This window comes from Mirounga angustirostris, unplaced genomic scaffold (genome assembly GCF_029215605.1).
Source record: "Mirounga angustirostris isolate CCGP_5_RB_7025 unplaced genomic scaffold, mMirAng1.0.hap1 SCAF_14, whole genome shotgun sequence".
Taxonomy (NCBI): Eukaryota; Metazoa; Chordata; class Mammalia; order Carnivora; family Phocidae; genus Mirounga; species Mirounga angustirostris.
The window spans coordinates 18,313,351-18,330,986 of NW_026991722.1; the positions used below are offsets into that span (position 1 = coordinate 18,313,351).

Here is a 17,636-nt window from a genome sequence, read left to right on the forward strand (position 1 = left end):
CAGACATTCATCCCCATTCCTATGAGGAACTTGACCTTCAGGTATCAACTCCCCAGGAGAAGTTTCAACTTTCATCCTCCCATTTATATGCAGGTGGGTAACTTCAAAAATTCAAGAAAATGTGATCCATCCTCAAGAAAAGACTTAAAAAGTCTACATTATGTTATCATGCTTATTAGTCAAAATAAAGGACAAAGCAAATACTAAATAATAGCAAAGGATCTGCTTTTAGCAGACTATGTAATTTTCTGAAGGGAAAAAATAACTGTAATTCAAAAAATTCTAGCTTTTCATTTCCGCATGATGTACTCTAACACATATACTTCATAAACATGCTTTGAAGAACAGTCCTGTTCCTCTTTCGTACAGTGCAATAATGATGAAAACAGGCAAATGACACGTCCCACCCACACACATACAAAAAATGTTTGGTCCAAACTAAAACTGATACACCATCCCTGTAAATGAAATCAAGCATCTGAAGAGTTAACTCTAGCTTTACTGTAATAAGCAACAGTCTGGAAATAGCCAAAATAATCAAGACTGAAAACAAAACAAAACAAAAAAATCAATATTGCTAAGCCCAAGAAAGCATAGTTATTAGAGGTACTTAACTCACAAGAAAAGATGGTTCTCTGCTTTTTAAATATGGATTAAAATAAATCTAATTTTTCTTCTTTCAAAAAAATGCTAGTCCAACTCCTGTGAAGAAAACTGGCTTAGAGTGGAAATAGCCCAATACAGTAAAACCTCATTAATTTTGATTCCACTAATTAATTGTGAGTTGATGGTTTACCTTCACAGGCGGTGTGAAAACAAATTAATGGTATAAACAAAGCAAATGTCTAGCCTATTTAAATGTAAAAGGAAAAAAGACCATTCTCAAGCACCACTTTGGTATTAATTTTAATTCAAACAATGAACAGAGTAATGATAAATAATTCTCAGCTGTTAAATGAAAGCACTTAAAAGATTTGCTAAAATGCAATTAACTTGGTTTCTTATCTGGTCCTCAAAATTACTAAAGAAGCACTTCTTAAAGAATATTTAATAATGCCTATCTCTGATTTAGACCCAGCTTCCCCACAAATGAGTTGAATTACCACAATTCCTTTATTATTAAATTATTAAATTCCAGGGATCTTGGTTATTGAACATCTATATCACCTACAATGACTGATTCCATAATTTGATTAATTTCATTCTACTTTACTTTGTTCCATTTCAACCTGGAAAAGACACCTAAATGTGACTTAACATCAAGGACACTGTAATGGTATAATGCATAACACATTTAAATTGTGTGATTAAAATAATACTACAAAAAATGTGAAACTCATGCATTTATGCTACTAACTTTGATTACACACCCATTCATTAAAAAAACTTTGTAAAAGGGTCACCAGGGTGGCTCAGGCGTTAAGCATCTGCCTTCGGCTCAGGTCATGATCCCGGGGTCCTGGGATCGAGCCCCACGTCGGGCTCCCTGCTCAGCAGAAAGCCTGCTTCTCCCTCTCCCACTCCCCCTGCTTGTGTTCCCTCTCTCGCTGTGTCTCTTTCTGTCGAATAAATAAATAAGATCTTTAAAAAAAAAAAAAAAAAACTTCGTAATGTATTCCCATTGTAGGTATATTTACAAATTATGTATGTACTTCTGTGCCAATATATCATGTACATTGTAAAACATGCACAAAAATATGTCTTAAAAGAATGACTTGGAGGGATGCCTGGGTGGCTTAGTTGGTTAAGCGTCTGCTTTTGCCTCAGGTCATGATCTCGGGGTCCTGGGATTGAGCCTGCCAGCGGGCTCCCTGCCTGCTTCTCCCTCTCCCTCTGCCCCTCCCCACTGCTCATGCTCTCTCAAATAAACAGATTCTTTAAAAAATATATTAAAAAAAAAAAAAGAATGACTCGGGGCGCCTGAGTGGCTCAGTCGGTTAAGCATCTGACTTTGGCTCAGGTCGCGATCTCAGGGTCCTGGGACTGAGCCCCACCTCCGTGTAAGGGCTCCTCACTCCATGGGGAGTCTGCCTGTCCCTCTACCCACCCCCACTAGCCCCCCGCTTGTGGTCTTGCTCACTCTCAAAAAAAATAAATAAATAAAATTTAAAAAATAAAAAATAAAAAGGAATGACTCAAAGTTTAAATAAATTTGAGATGAAAGGAAACACCTTCTTAAATGTCTTACTAATGTTAATAGCGCTAGCCAACACCTCAAAGCTGTATAGCTTTAGAAAGATTTCACCGCTAATGATTGTTGGATGTAAATACGTATTTTATATAATCATACATTTTTTGGCTGCCTTCCTGCCAGATGGACCAAATGATCATTGCCTTAAACCATAATGTAGCTGCTGAAAAGATATTTAAGTTTCATTGGAAATCTGTTTCATCATCATTTTCTCTGCCCCTTTTGTGGTGGCGGGTGAGGCACCAGACAACAAGCACACCGGGCGAGAGCCATGCTGTGCCTCCTCGCGGTGGCAGGTCTGCCCTTCCCCAGGTCAGTCGTAACCACAGAACGTAAGAAACAAATGAGACACCAGTGTCCTACCATCTACTTCATGTTCATAGGCTCAGTTTCTTAAGGTTAAAAAAAGGACATAAGCAGGAGCTTTCGTATTTATTCCCCCATTCCAATTAACTGTCTCACAGATTATACTTCCCCAACCACTACTACCGACTGACTTAAAGAGTGTAACTCATGAATACTATGTAAAATTTTGTATTGTTATGGAACCCAGAATTTGTACAGCATGGATTGAGCATCCTATCAACTTGGCCAGTACTTTGTAAGTGAAAATTATTCAACTTCATGTTCCAAATACGATTAATTCTGCCCTAGAAGCAATATGCACCAATGACATCAAAAGCTAATTTAAAAGTAAAGGCTAACAACAATAAACAATAGAATATTAAACAATAAATAGAATATTAAATAAAAACTGTATTTTTATTTGATGAAAAAATTAAGATAACTGGGCAAGGAGAAGAAGGGAGATACTGGACCAAAACATATATATTCTAGGGCAAATTTTTCTTTCCAGATAACTCTGATCCTGAACCAAACAGAGTCTCATTGACTTTGCCAGTAAATAATCCTCACAGTACATTACTGCTGAGCAGCAGAATGCCACAAACTATCATAGAATCTGATAGAGTCAAAATATACCACCTAGGTCATCCAGCCTGACCTTACGCATTTTACAAGACTTCATTTTAAACCATTCCCAGAAACCTCTTATGTAACCTGTTCCTAAACATCTGCCATGAATTACAGAAATCAGAGACAGCTAGTTTATCCCTTCCACTAGCTCTCTGGGGAGATGATTCTGCTTTCCAACAGTTCCCAATATAAATTACATAAATACATTTTTCCTACTTTTGCTAATTTGTTTTCTAAAATAAATTCTTTTTCTTCATATCATTTCAGGGGCAATCTCTTAACTGCCCCCAAACAATTTTTCTCTTTAAGTATTCTCTAAATATATGATCACTAACTACTGTCTTTTCTTTTAAATATGCCCATATCATTAGACAAGCTATAAATGACCAGCTTCTTTCAGTCATAAATCAGTCTCGCTATTCTCTTAATCATTATTTCTCGTACTTCCCAGAACTCTTTCTATGGAACATAAATGTGCAGTTAAGATGCATCATTTATCACTTTTAAATAGTCTACCTGAAGGGAAAAAAGAGCCTAGGAATATTAATTTCATTTCCACATTTTCATGAAACTAGCTTTAAAATTTTTTTCAGACCTCCATAGCTCATCCTTTTTTTTTTTTTTTTTTTTTTTTAAGGAAAAAGAAAGGTAGAGAGCTATTTCTTTAATAGCTGTTTCAGAAAAGAAGACCATGGAGTCCAACCAAACCACTGACTAACCTTCTAATTGGTTATGTTCTATATGAAAACAAGACTTTTAGAAACAAGTTTTAATATCCTCATTCATTCACTATCTATAAAAGATAATAAATAGTGGACTAATTAGAATTCCATCTTTCTTCAACTGCTTATTAATTAAACAGCAAAAAAAAATATGAAAAATTTAATGTAAGACAGGCGCCTTGGTGGCTCAGTGGGTTAAACGTCTGACTTGATTTTGGCTTAAGTCAAGATCTCAGGATCATGAGGTGGAGCCTTACGTCGGGCTCCATGCTGGGCGTGGAGCCTGCTTAAGATTCTCTCTCTCCCTCTACCCCTCCCCCATCTCTCTCTCTCTCCCCCCCTCTAAAAAAAAAAAAGTCCATCAGCCTTCTTTCCTCACCCCACAAACAAATAAATTTCTGATGAAGTATTCGATATTTGTTCTTAATCCAGCCATTGTTTTCTAATCAAATTTCATCACATTTCTGGATGAAGAAAGATTCTAAGCTTCAAAAATATGAAAGAAGCTACATAGAAAAAGGATAGATTTTGTAAGAACAGGAGAAAATTTCAACAATAGAAAGCACATATGCTTAACATTTCCATTAAGTTAAGGACTCATACAAGCACTAAAATCCCCAAGAAAAACAAATAAGCAAGGGACAAAAGAGGTCTCAAAAAAAAAAAAAAATCACTAAAATCTTCATAGAAAAATTTCAGTATCTCTGGTAATCAAAGAAATGCAAATTCAAACAGTAAGATACTCTTTCCATCTATCAATTTAGCCAAAGATTTTAGAAATTGCGATAGCAAACAACCAACATTTATTGGGTTCTTACTTTGTGCTGGGTATTATTCTAAATACTTGGCTAAATTCCAAATGTTATAATTCATTAGAGTCTCACAACAACCCTGTGAGGTAGATATAATTATTATTTCCACTTCCAGATGTGGCAACTGAGGCATGGAAGTAAATACAAACTGCTTGTGTTGGCAAGGGGCAAAGAAACAGGCACTGAGGGTAGACAATAATTTGCTTCTATACCCCAGTCATCTTAAAAATGTTAATTCCTATTACACAAAAATTCTGAGGTTCTAATCTTAAAAAATTCATGGACTCTATCCAAGGGAATAATTATAAAATTTTTAACTTAAAAAGATAGTAAATATCGTATTGTATAATACAGACATTCAAATTAGGAACAATCCACAAATCCAAAGTAGGAGAGTTGCTAGGTAAATATGGTATGCTCATATAAATATGGTATGTTTTACAATCATTAAAAATTACTTTCATGAATAAGTAGAACTTGGAAAAGTATTTGTTATGATATTAAATGAAGATGCAATGTGCTCAGATAACTATATCTACAATATAATCACAAATATACAGTAAGTGGATTTTAAAGGCCACAGGAAAGGTATCAAAATGTTAACTGTGGTTCTCTTATATGTACAAGGATAACAGGTGATCTTTTACCTTCTTAGCTATCTCTTCTGTCAAACATTTTCACAGTGTGTTATGTGTTAAACTTACAAAATTGCAGTTAAAACATGTTTTTTAAAAGCAAATAATTTGTTATAAATAAGAGGAGGCAAAAGGAGTTTAAAACTAAGAAACTCCAGAGCTGAATAATCAAAGATGAAAACTAAAGGGTATGTACAAGAGAAGTGAGCAACGCACAGTTCTCTAAAGGAAAAGTACAATACGGGAATTCGAAAGAATGGCTGTGTTTTGTTCTACAAAGTGAAAGGTAAATACTCAATAAATTAGTAATTTAAAAGTAAGTACACATCAAAGTCATATACTTATGTAAACCAATGATGAAAACGATAGTCAAAATTTGGAGAAATACAATTATTTTAAATACATAATGACATCTACTAGGAGGCAGTACACACAGTGGATAAGCTTAGGCCACCAAGTTGGACTACTTAGGATCAAATTCCAGCTCTGCCACCTGCTAACTGTGTGACTGTGAGTAGTTATTTACCCTCTCTGACCCTCATTTCTCTGTATAATGTGGTTAAGAGCAATAACCACACCTCACGGAATTACTGTGTGAATTAAACGAAATGTACTCAAAGAAATTAGCACAGTGACTAACATATGCATACAAAAGATAATAGTAGCTAATATTATTTTTACCATTATTATGTACACCATAAATTCTACCTTTTAAAATGTAATTATATTTATTTTCTGAAGGAGTTGCCAATGTTTAGGTACCCACCAAGAAATATGAAGATATTTATAATTCTTCAATACATTAGTTTTCCTTTTCAATATTTTCTGCTCACATTAATATCTCTGCTTTGATCTGAATAGTTCCACCCACATAATCATCACTAGCACACAAATATTACCTTAAAATTATACTAATAAAGTTTTTAGCACTTTTAACAATATAAGTCAATAAAAGTATTCAATCTAACAACTCAGTGTGACCACCTTCCACTGTTCCTGAATATTTCCTCACATTGCTTTTCCATTGAATTTACTTTATAATTTTTCACTTCATGCCTTTAAAATGTTAAAATGCTTTCTTTAATTACACTTACATATTTATGGGTCTTAGAGACGGAGACAGTCAAATCTGTAGACTGAATATAATCAAAGTTCTTTTTAAAGAACTTAAAAGTGCCCTTTTCCCCTCTCCGCACCTCACCCAGTCAGCTGTCTCCACTTATTGCCCAAACCCACACCCAAACCTTGGGTTGCACACGTTCAAGAATTAAAGTCTTCTGTCACAAAGGGCCCGCTTTCTTAGAGGGCACTGACTTATGACTCCAAGTGGCTACTGGTCCTGCCCTTCCATTTTCTGCTGTCTCACTAGAAAGGTGAAAGGCACTACCTATCTGACCCAGTGACTTTGAATCTGCCTGCTTGGCCTCAACTTATTTACCCCGATTTCACCTGTATCCTTACAAGAAATAAACATCGAATTTATACCTCTGATGTAACTGTGAAATATCTTTTTTACCTTCTCATGAAAGTAAATGGGTTAATAGATACTGACCCCATTTTTCCAACTGGAGATACTGAAAGAACATGTGTATCTCCTAGCAGTAAACTACTAGAACATACATGCTAAATATACGTCTTTGTTTAACAAGGATGCTGGCTTGCTTTTTAAGTCTGTATCATAGAACATTAGAGAAATCTAACCTTCAGTGTCCACAATTCAGCAGGAAAGTTTTGCCTAGCCAACCATTTATGCCTAAGAAAAGCAGTAAGTAGGGTCAAACTTCCCCCTTGATCATCTGGGGTCATGCTGCCAAAGGCTTTGCAAGGGTAATAGTCATACCCTTCTGTAATCTGCCCATAAATTTCCATTAGAAATGACACAGTTGGGGCCACTCAGACAAGTAAAAATGCCAATGTTCAGGCAGTGAGCAGGCCAAGCACAATACTCAAGAGTATGATTTCTAGGGAATTAGTTGCTGATATCCTGAAAGCTGTCTCATGCAATAAAAAGATGCACAGTTAGACTGAGAAAGGGAATGCATCCCTAATTTGGGCAGATTCTAAAACCACCTGGACATAGTTGGGAAACAAGGAAATAAAAAGCAGTTCCGGACATAGGAACAAAGTGTATCTATAATAAAGTCATTCCAAAGCTGGAAATGAATGAATGCATTCCCCGGAGTTAGACCTTTATCACCCAAATGAGAATGTAGGTAACTGCAAATAGAAATAATAAAACGGGGTGCCTAGGTGGCTCAGTTTGTAAGCGTCTACCTATGGCTCATATCATGATCCCAGGGTTTTGGGGTCAAGTCCCAAGTCAAGCTCCCTGCTCAGCGAGGAGTCTGCTTCTCCCTCTCCCTCTGCCCTCCCCCCCTGCTCGTGCACACTCTTTCTCTCAAATAAATAAAATCTTGAAATAATAATAATAATAATACAATAATAATGATTTAATGAATTCCTATCATAGGCTGGGCATTACCTCCAAACTAACACTTTACAAAAAGTAAAGTGCTAGAACTTGCTAGAGTTCCACAGTGCCTTCTAAAGTCACCCCAAAATGTGGACACAGACCCAGGTCTGTCTGGTTCTAAAGGTCCTGCTCTCCCTGATATGAACAACCAGGGGTTCACTGTTGTAGGCTTCACATGCCAAAAGCATAAAGTTTTCTCCAGCTCCTTTGAAAGTCTTCACCAATGTCTTAAGAAAAAACACTGATTATGACTAACAAAAAAATTATTGTACATTAACTGGCATTTTTTGTTATTTTTAGTATACATTCTTCCTTTCTAATCTTGTATCATTCCATTTTCATTCCACTTTACTTTTTTGTCCAAACTTTCCTTGGAAGAATATCATGAATAGTTTACTTTTCAGGACAGTTTCATATTTTATTATCTTGTTTCTTCCAAATACCCTTCCTAAGTAGGATAAAATAAAGTGCCAAAATGGTCTCGCATACAACTAGCTTGTAGCACATACAAAACCATTACTCTGATCTCTTGGTCATTTTTTTCAAAGTAATGTACAAATATGTCACCTTCCTGCCAGTTTTTGCCATAGACAGATCCAGCAGGTACTAATAACAACAGCAGGTACCAACAACAACAACTTAGGGGCTACAGACTCCTCCACCGAACATACACTAAGTACATCTGCAAACAGAGCTTGTTCACATACCATATGATTTTATACACACCCATAAAGCTAATATATTCAAATGCCATAGATATCACCCTTTTTGAAAGTCTTCCAAAACCACAGCTGCCCTACTAAGTGCCTGTTCTAGAACCTCCCTGAGGGACTCGTACTTAGGGCAGTCCTGAAAAGGTGCTTCATAACATTTTACTCTGCTTCTTTATACCTACTGTTTGCTAGTCTGACTCCCTCATTAGAAGAAATTCTATCAGATAGGGACGATATCTTGTCAACTACCAAATGCCTAGTTTTTCTTGTTTTTTTGTTTTTTTTTAAGATTTTATTTATTTTGACAGAGAGAGACACAGCGAGAGAGGGAACAGAAGCAGGGGGAGTGGAGAGGGAGAAGCAGGCTTCCAGCAGAGCAGGGAGCCTGATGCGGGGCTCGATCCCAGAACCCTGGGATCATGACGTGAGCCGAAGGCAGACGACCAATGACTGAGCTACCCAGGCACCCCCCAGTTGCCTAGTTCTTGAAGGTACCTCGAATATGGCAGGCTCTCAGATATTTGCTGAATGAATGACTATTCAAAAATACACTGCACCTAACTGATCAGTCACCTTAAAGAGTCATTATTATTTTCTAACAATTTCTGCCATCTTAAGATAAATTTTAACTCATTTTAAAATTGCTTTAAGATTAAGTTACTCAAGAAAAATTACTCTTTATGTCATACTATCTCTTCAGCTCAAAATAAAAAGTCAAATTAATCAACCACTTCATTCACAAAGTTCAGCACCAAATGACTTCTATTATTAAAACTAAACTTCGTGCCCAATATAATCTTCTCTATTCCCAAGGATATGACTTCAGAGCTAAAAAAGCCTTTCCAAGACAGAAGAATATCTAAATTTCTTAAGTGTTTGGCACAATATAAACATAGCCTGAAGAGAGGGATGCACTCTTTCTCATTACTATCAAAGGGACCACACACTGACAGTCTCTTGGTATTATTACTGATTTTCTCAGCTTCCTACACAAGACACAGGGTATACTATGGTATCTGAATACATAAACACTATTCATAGCAGGAAAAATTAATTATCTTGAATAAAATATGATAGTAGTAAAAATTTGGAAAACATGAAATTATAAAGAATACAACATAAGCCAATCAGAATGAACAGCCAATACAGTATTGATATATTAATGCATTTGTGCTTTCAAAATGAAAACTGGTGCTATTCACTTATACATACTCTGCATACAGCTACTTAAAAGCCCGAATATTAGCAAGGCTTAAAAGAGTATAAGGATGATGGAGAATTATGAGGGTAAATAGGTGGTAAAAACCTATCCCTAAGCTTTTAAAGGATAATTTAGCAATACCTACTCAAAAGACTTTAAAAATCAATATGCCCTTTTATACAGAAATTCCACATCTACAAATTTATCTTAAGAAATCATTTCAGATGTGCAAAAATATTTAGGTATACTAATTGTATTTTCACTGTTGACAAGAGAAAAAAATTTTAAAGCAACATTGTAAATTTTTTTTTTTTTTAAAGATTTATTTATCTGACAGAGAGAGACACAGCAAGAGAGGGAACACAAGCAGGGGGAGTGGGACAGGGAGAAGCAGGCTTCCTGCCGAGAAGGGAGCCCCATGCGGGGCTCAATCCCAGCACCCTGGGATCATGACCTGAGCCAAAGGCAGACGCTTAACGACTGAGCCACCCAGGCACCCCAACATTCTAAAATTTCTGATAAAATGAAATAAGTTAACCAAATATCATTAAAAATGATGTTGGAATACACTTAGTGACACAGAAAGATGACCAGAACATCTTTAGATAATATCTGTGTTCTCTAAAGATAAACTCAAAATGGATGAAAGACCTAAATGTGAGACAGGAATCCATCAAAATCCTAGAGGAGAACACAGCAACCTTTTCGACCTTGGCATAGCAACTTCTTGCTAGATACATCTCCAAAGGCAAGGGAAACAAAAGCAAAAATGAACTACTGGGACTTCAAGACAAAAAGCTTCTGCACGGCAAAGGAAATAGTCAACAAAACTAAAACGCAACCTACAGAATGGGAGAAGATATTCGCAAACAACCTATCAGATAAAGGGCTAGTATCCAAGATCTATAAAGAACTTATCAAACTCAACACCAAAAAACAAAGAATCCAGTCAAGAAATGGGCAGAAGATATGAACAGACATTTCTCCAAAGAAGACATACAAATGGCCAATAGACACATGAAAAAATGTTCCACGTCACTTGGCCTCAGGGAAATACAAATCAAAACCACAATGAGATACCACCTCACACCAGTCAGAATGGCTAAAATTAACATGACTGGAAACAACAAATGTTGGCGAGGATGCAGAGAAAGGGGAACCCTCTTACACTGTTGGTGGGGATTCAAGCTGGTACAGCTACTCTGGAAAACGTATGGAGGTTACTCAAGAAGTTAAAAATAGAGCTTCCCAATGACCCAGCAATTGCACTACTAGGTATTTACCCCAAAGATACAGATGTAGTGATCCCAAGGGGCACCTGCATCCCAATGTTCATAGCAGCAATGTCCACAATAGCCAAACTGTGGATAGAGCTGAGATGTCCATCGACAGATGAATGGATAAAAAGATGTGTGTATATATATACAATGGAATATTACTCAGCCATCAAAAAGGATGAATGCTTACCATTTACATCAACATGGATGGAACTGGAGGGTATTATGCTGAGTGAAATAAGTCAAACAGAGAAAGACAATTACCATATGTTTTCACTCCTACGTGGAATATAAGAAACAGCACAGAGGATCATAGGGGAAGAGAGGGAAAACAGAATAGGAAGTCATCAGAGAAGGAGAAAAACCATGAGAGACTCTTTTTTTTTTTTTTTTTCCCATGAGAGACTCTTAACTCTAGGAAACAAACTGAGGGTTGCTGGAGGGGAGGTAGGATGAGGGATGGGTAATTGGGTGATGGGCATGAAGGAGGGCACGTGATGTGATGAACACTGGGTGTTATACGCAACTGATGAATAACTGAACACTACATCTGAAACTAATGATATACTATATGTTGGTTAATTGAATTTAAATTAAATTAAAAAATGTGTTCTCTATAACAATTATTTAACTTAAAAGAGTAAAAATTAATTTCAAAAAGAGAGTGAATACATAAAAACATGAAAATGGTCTCAAAATCTAAGAATTAAATATTAAAGGAAAAAAGAGTGTTACAGAACATTATGTGCATTGTGATACATTTTAGAAAAATGTTAGTTCTGCTTCCTGGTTCTGCTTGATGTGTACTACCAAAGTTTATTCTGCTTGGCTTCGGAGACCATATCATAATTATAAACACTGCTTTTTAAATGTAACACTCAAATTAGTAACGAAAGTCCAAATTCAAAAAGATGAGGTAAGAGCTAATTCAGGCAAAAACTTCAGGTACTTTTTAAAAAAGGACAATATATTAAAAAGAAACCTAATTTGTTAATCGTTCTCAATGGCTTTGAACATCAGCTATGCTAGCATACGTATAGCCACATCCATCACTCACGTTATCATATCTCTGTCTCTAAGAGCTGTGGATTTAACACTGTCAAGTGAAGGCACACACAGGTTAGATACCTGGCATTCCTGTTTTCACAAACCCATGCTGCCCCCTTCTGGATACTTTGGAGATTATATGATAATACAAGTTTATTAAGATAAAATAAATGAAAAGTAATCGTATTTTAAGTAATCTATTAAAGAAATTAGTCTATATGCTCATATAAAGAAATATATATATATTACTGGTACTAAACTTATTTGGAAACATTTTCCAAAAATTCCGTTTTGAATAAAGTTCTACTAGCAGCACACAGCTGATAGTCCAGTCATCCATGCCAATGAGGGAAATAAATATAAATATATATTTATTAAAAGTAAATAAAACATAAAAATTAACAAAGTCACTTTTTTTGTTCCCTTCCATATGAATTCCCCCCCACTCCCAAAGCAAAGCAGAATGTGAATGTGGTACTTCTCTTTCCATTTCAATTTTAATAATTTTACTACCTACGCATGCATCCATAAATACACAGTATGGACTTGTGTGCTTTTTAAATGTAAACAGACGGTGTCTTATTGTGTCACACACACAAAAGCTCCATGTCACAGGCTGTACTTCTAAATGCAGCCCCCTGCGGCACGTACAGGTCAACGAGGAAATGTGGATAGTTCCATGCAAAGACATTGGTACCATTCTACAGGTAAGAAATATTCCACTGGGTCACTAGAATTATTTTTTAATTTCTGCATTTTCATGCCTGTCAATAATCTCTGTCTGGTTTATTAGGGAAAATGTTTTTTAAAGCATTCCTGACATTTTAAAATTATTTTCTTAGTCTTTTTTTTCAAAGTCTAGTTTCTTTCTCTGAAATTAAAATATGTGGAAATAAAGAAAATGTTCCTGGATCTTGGAGAGTGGAAACCTTCATAATGGAAGCTATTGTGAAAAAGAGAATGATGAATAAGAGGGGAAGCTGACAGGGAGGTGAAGGGAAGAGGTCAGATCATCCTCAACTGGAACTACTAATCCTAATGCCAGAGACTTGCAGTTTCCTGCTGCAGCACTCCAGAAGCCTTAAGAAATCTGCCCTCCCTTTCAAGAGCGCTCTTCTGCAAACTGCCCGGAGATCTGGTGCAGGCTTTGGCCTCCCCTAGCCTACAGTTCAGATTTTGGAAATGCACCAAAGCCTAACTCCGACAGCTACCCAAATTGTAGAGAGCATTCTATCTCTAACCATTCTACATTGCTTAAATTTCTCAGTTATTAGAATAAGACTCAGCGAAAGTGCTACATTTCTAAAGTATTAAAACATTCTAGCATTGAAAATCTCTGAAGGATTCCAAGATATTGCACACCAGGTTAAGGGAACCACACAGCTGGAGAACAGGGAAGGGAGACTTGCTTTTCACTAATGAGATTTAATACCTTTTGCATTTTGTATACCTATTTATGAAATAATTTTAACACTACAGTAAGCAATATTGTCAGATGAAAAGTTAAAATTAAAAAACTCAAAATTTTAGCAAGCCTATTTTTAAAACAGATTTTCCTAAAAAGTCTTCTATGAGTATTTAAAGTGGCAATTTATTTTTTTAGTAATAATATAAGGGTTCCACTTTAAATTTGAATCCTATTAAAACTGCCTGAGAGTTCTAACTTCTGAATAGCAATACGCAAAGTGAAAACCACTCTTTTAAAAACAACACAACTTGGAATGACAAAAATGGTACAGAATTGTACACTATGTTGTATAATTCAGATTATTTAAGTCATTTTACTTCAGTTTCCTGAAGACATGTATGTGGAGTTGTGAAGGAGCACACCATCTGCCTCAGAGCTGCCTGCAGCATCCTTCTACCCGCAGACAGGATCTCACTCCTTCTTCATTGTCTCCTTACGCTAAGGCACGAGGATTCGCTTAGTAGTTAAAACCTATATGTTGGTAAACACAAAATGACTACAAAATAAAGGAAAAATCATCAACCTTATACATTCTTGATTATAATTTAAGTAAATTTTAAAACACAACTAATATTCCTCTGTTTTAGGACACTTTTTCCTGAAAAAAAAAAAATTGCAAGAAGGCAAAACTCAACTTTCTGATTCTACCTAAGATAAAAACCAAAACTCTATTCTAATCGAAAAAGCAGATGACAAACTCCTCAATATTTATTTATTTTTTTAAGATTTTTTATTTATTTGACAGAGAGAAAGCGAGCGAGAGAGAGAGAGACAGAGAGCAAGCACAGCAGGGGGAATGGCAGGCAGGGGAGAAGCAGGCTCCCCACTGAGCAAGGAGCCCGATGTGGGGCTCGATCCCAGGACCCTGGGATCATGACCTGAGCCGAAGGCAGCCACTCAACCAACTGAGCCACCCAGGCGCCCCTCAGTATTTATCTTTAATCACTATGTTTGGTAAATACTTACAATCTTCCAATGATCAAATCACAATTTAAAAAATATTTTCTGCTAAAAGAAAATGACACTAGATCAATTTATGAAAGGGACAACACAAGCACTGGACCCTTCATATGTCATTAACTCTAACCTCAGCAAGACAGTCATTTGCTAAACATTTAACAAATATCAAATTCTTAGCTTTTTATTAATCATTTAGGCTCTCTGACCTTTCGACACATTAGTTGATGCCCCTAAACCACCAGCTAAATGAAAAGATTATTAACCAGGCAGTCACTACTTGTTAAATTATCACAAAGATAAAAGCAAGTTTGTTTTAATTGGTACTTTTTTTTTTTTTTTTTTGCAAGACAGTGAGAGAGAGCAAGTGAGCACAAGCGGGGGAAGGAGAGAAGGAGAAGTAGACTCACCGCTGAGCAGGGAGTCTGATGTGGGACTTGATCCCAGGACCGTGGGATCATGACCTGAGCCAAAGGCAGATGCTTAACCGACTGAGCCACCCGTATTTTTGAATGTAGTTAAAAACAAGAGAATTTCTATCATTAAGTCTATAAGTAAATTATAAGTCATACATTATTTTCCAAGTACCAGATTTCCTTGTCTGTGTCTTTCTTCCTCCTATTAGCCAGGCAACTAGCACCTGGGCCAGCCCCTTGTCTAGTCAGAAGCCCATTCCCTATGTAGCTGCACATGTCTACTAGATCCTTTCTTACTCAATTAAAATCAGTTCTAAATGCAACTGGTCAAAAAAAATTCATTATATTATATATCCACTTTAAAGATTTTATTTATTTGACAGAGAGAGAGACTGCACAAGCAAGGGGAATTGCAGGCAGAGGTAGAGGGAGAAGCAGACTTCCCACTCAGTGGGGAGCCTGATGTGCAGCTCGATCCCAGGACCCTGAGATCATGACCTGAGCCGAAGGCAGGCATTTAACCTACTGAGCCACCCAGGTGCCCCTCTACTTGAAGTTTTTATTTTATTTTTTATTTTTTAAAGATTTTATTTATTCATAAGAGACAGAGAGAGAGAGGCAGAGCGAGAAGCAGGCTCCCCGCTGAGCAGGGAGCCCGATGTGGGACTCGATCCCAGGACACTGGGATCATGACCAGAGCCGAAGGCAGACGCTTAACCATCTGAGCCACCCAGGCGCCCTCTACTTGAAGTTTTTAAAAAAGAAACCAAAGAATGCTCTCACACAAACATACAAGCTAAAAAAAGTATATATTAATGTAGGTTCAAACAGAAAACATGATCTTATGTAAACCACTCCAAACTTTACTTTTAGTCATATTTATAATTTAAAGTATATATTTCTCTAGTATTTTATATAACAACAAAAATCTGGGATAAAAATTCTCATGTTTCACTATAGGGCATAACTACTGGAAAATGAAGTTTAGGACAGGTTGTAACAGCGCTATAACTCACAAGTGCAATTATGATGATATGTTTCACTAAAATAGACATAAGTTTGGTTGTTTAAATAAACATATAGCAACTGTTTACAGTGATGGAGATAAGAAACTAACAACCAATTTGAAAAGAAAGGAAAAGGCAGGAATAAGAAAGAAGAGAATGATTAAGAACCTGAATTTGGGAGCACCCGGGTAGCTCAATTAGTTAAGCAGCCGCTCTGGATTTCGACTCTTGATTTCGGCTCAGGTCATGATCTCAGGGTCCTGGGATCCAGCCCCACATCCAGTTCCACGCTCAGTGGGAAGTCTGCTTGAGGATTCTCTCTTCCCTCTCCCTCTGCCCCTCCCGTCACTCCAGCTCTCACTCCCTCTCTCAAATAAATAAACAAACAAATAAATAAATCTTTAAAAAAAAAAAAAAAAAATTTCAAGTCTGGCAGAAAAAAAAAAGACAACTGGCACTAGGACCTCCTTCAACACCACCAATATCAAATCAAACAAAATCTAGCTCTGGCAGAACATAGCAGATAAAATACATTATCAGGAAGATTAAGCAAGCAAGCAGAAAGACCAAGGAAAATTTCTTGGGTTTTGAAATGAAACACCTTGTGAACACTGCATCAGATACACAAGTAAAATGTTTTTCCATTTCAGTAAGACCATAACTTGTGAAGCTGAAGGGATTTTGATAAACATGAAACCTGTGTATAAGACAACAGTGTGTGCGTGTTAATATGCACATGCACACATATGTGAATGCTGGGACACAGTGATTGTACACACAAAATTGGCTAATCACAAGAAAAAGTTCGTGATTAACAAACAGTAAAAGAAATTATGAAGAAAAAATTATGGGTCTGTTATTTAGCAGTCCTAAAGCCTCCTCAAGCCTCATATTCCTAAATTGGCTTTTTGATATCACTACACACCCATCAGTAAGAAAGCAATTGGCTTTCACAAAAGTATGTACAAAATTTTCCAAAATCATTACCAGCGACTGTTATACTTTCCCTTGTTACAATAAGTGTTTATTTAAAAAACAAACACTATTAATAAGTGTTGATAAGTATTTTGCCTCTACCAAAGTATACATTCACTATCTTTTTGCTCAGATAAAGCTGAAAATAATGAGACTGCAGAATATCTTTGTGAATATTTAAACTACTTTAAAACAGAAAATTGAAACTTCGATAAACATATTCTAAACTGCTACTATGTTTCAGAGACAAGCCATACTATTTAGAAGCAAGTAACAGGAAAAAACACGAATGTGCATCTTCTATTTCTGTGCCCAATAGTAAATAATTATAATTTTGCTTAAATATTATATATTAACATTATCTAGTTTTAAAATTGAAAGGGTTTTGTTAATTCTTTTGTCACATTTCCTTTAAGTTACTCTAGATTCTATTCCTGATAGCAATATATCTCAGAGCTACCACAATAAAATAATCTTTATGATCAACTTACACTACAGTTTTCAGGTGGAACTAGAAGCTGAGTAATCTCACCACCATGCACACAGAAGATATGTTTCATTTCTCCAGAAAATATGTCCCAAATTATGACTGAAAAATCCACGCCTCCAGATATCAGATATCTTTGGTCATAACGAGCTGAGACCTGATGAGGATATAGCAAACATGTGACTTTGTTCCGATGACCACGGAGGGTTCTGTGAGGTGGCCAACCTGTGAATAAGGTTTTGGATTTAAAATGGGAAAATTAAAGTCTTACAAAATTTCA

At 36.2% G+C, this 17,636-nt stretch overlaps 1 protein-coding gene across 2 annotated transcripts in view; it reads right to left on the reverse strand.

Annotated features, from left to right (window-relative positions):
- WDR7 (WD repeat domain 7) overlaps nucleotides 1–17,636 on the reverse strand; it is a 359,672-nt gene that overhangs the window by 284,607 nt on the left and 57,429 nt on the right. For both annotated transcript variants that reach the window (XM_045886644.3, XM_045886643.3), the window contains exon 15: nucleotides 17,361–17,581. In XM_045886644.3, coding sequence (XP_045742600.1) covers nucleotides 17,361–17,581 — 221 coding nt within the window. The remainder of the gene's footprint in view (nucleotides 1–17,360; nucleotides 17,582–17,636) is intronic.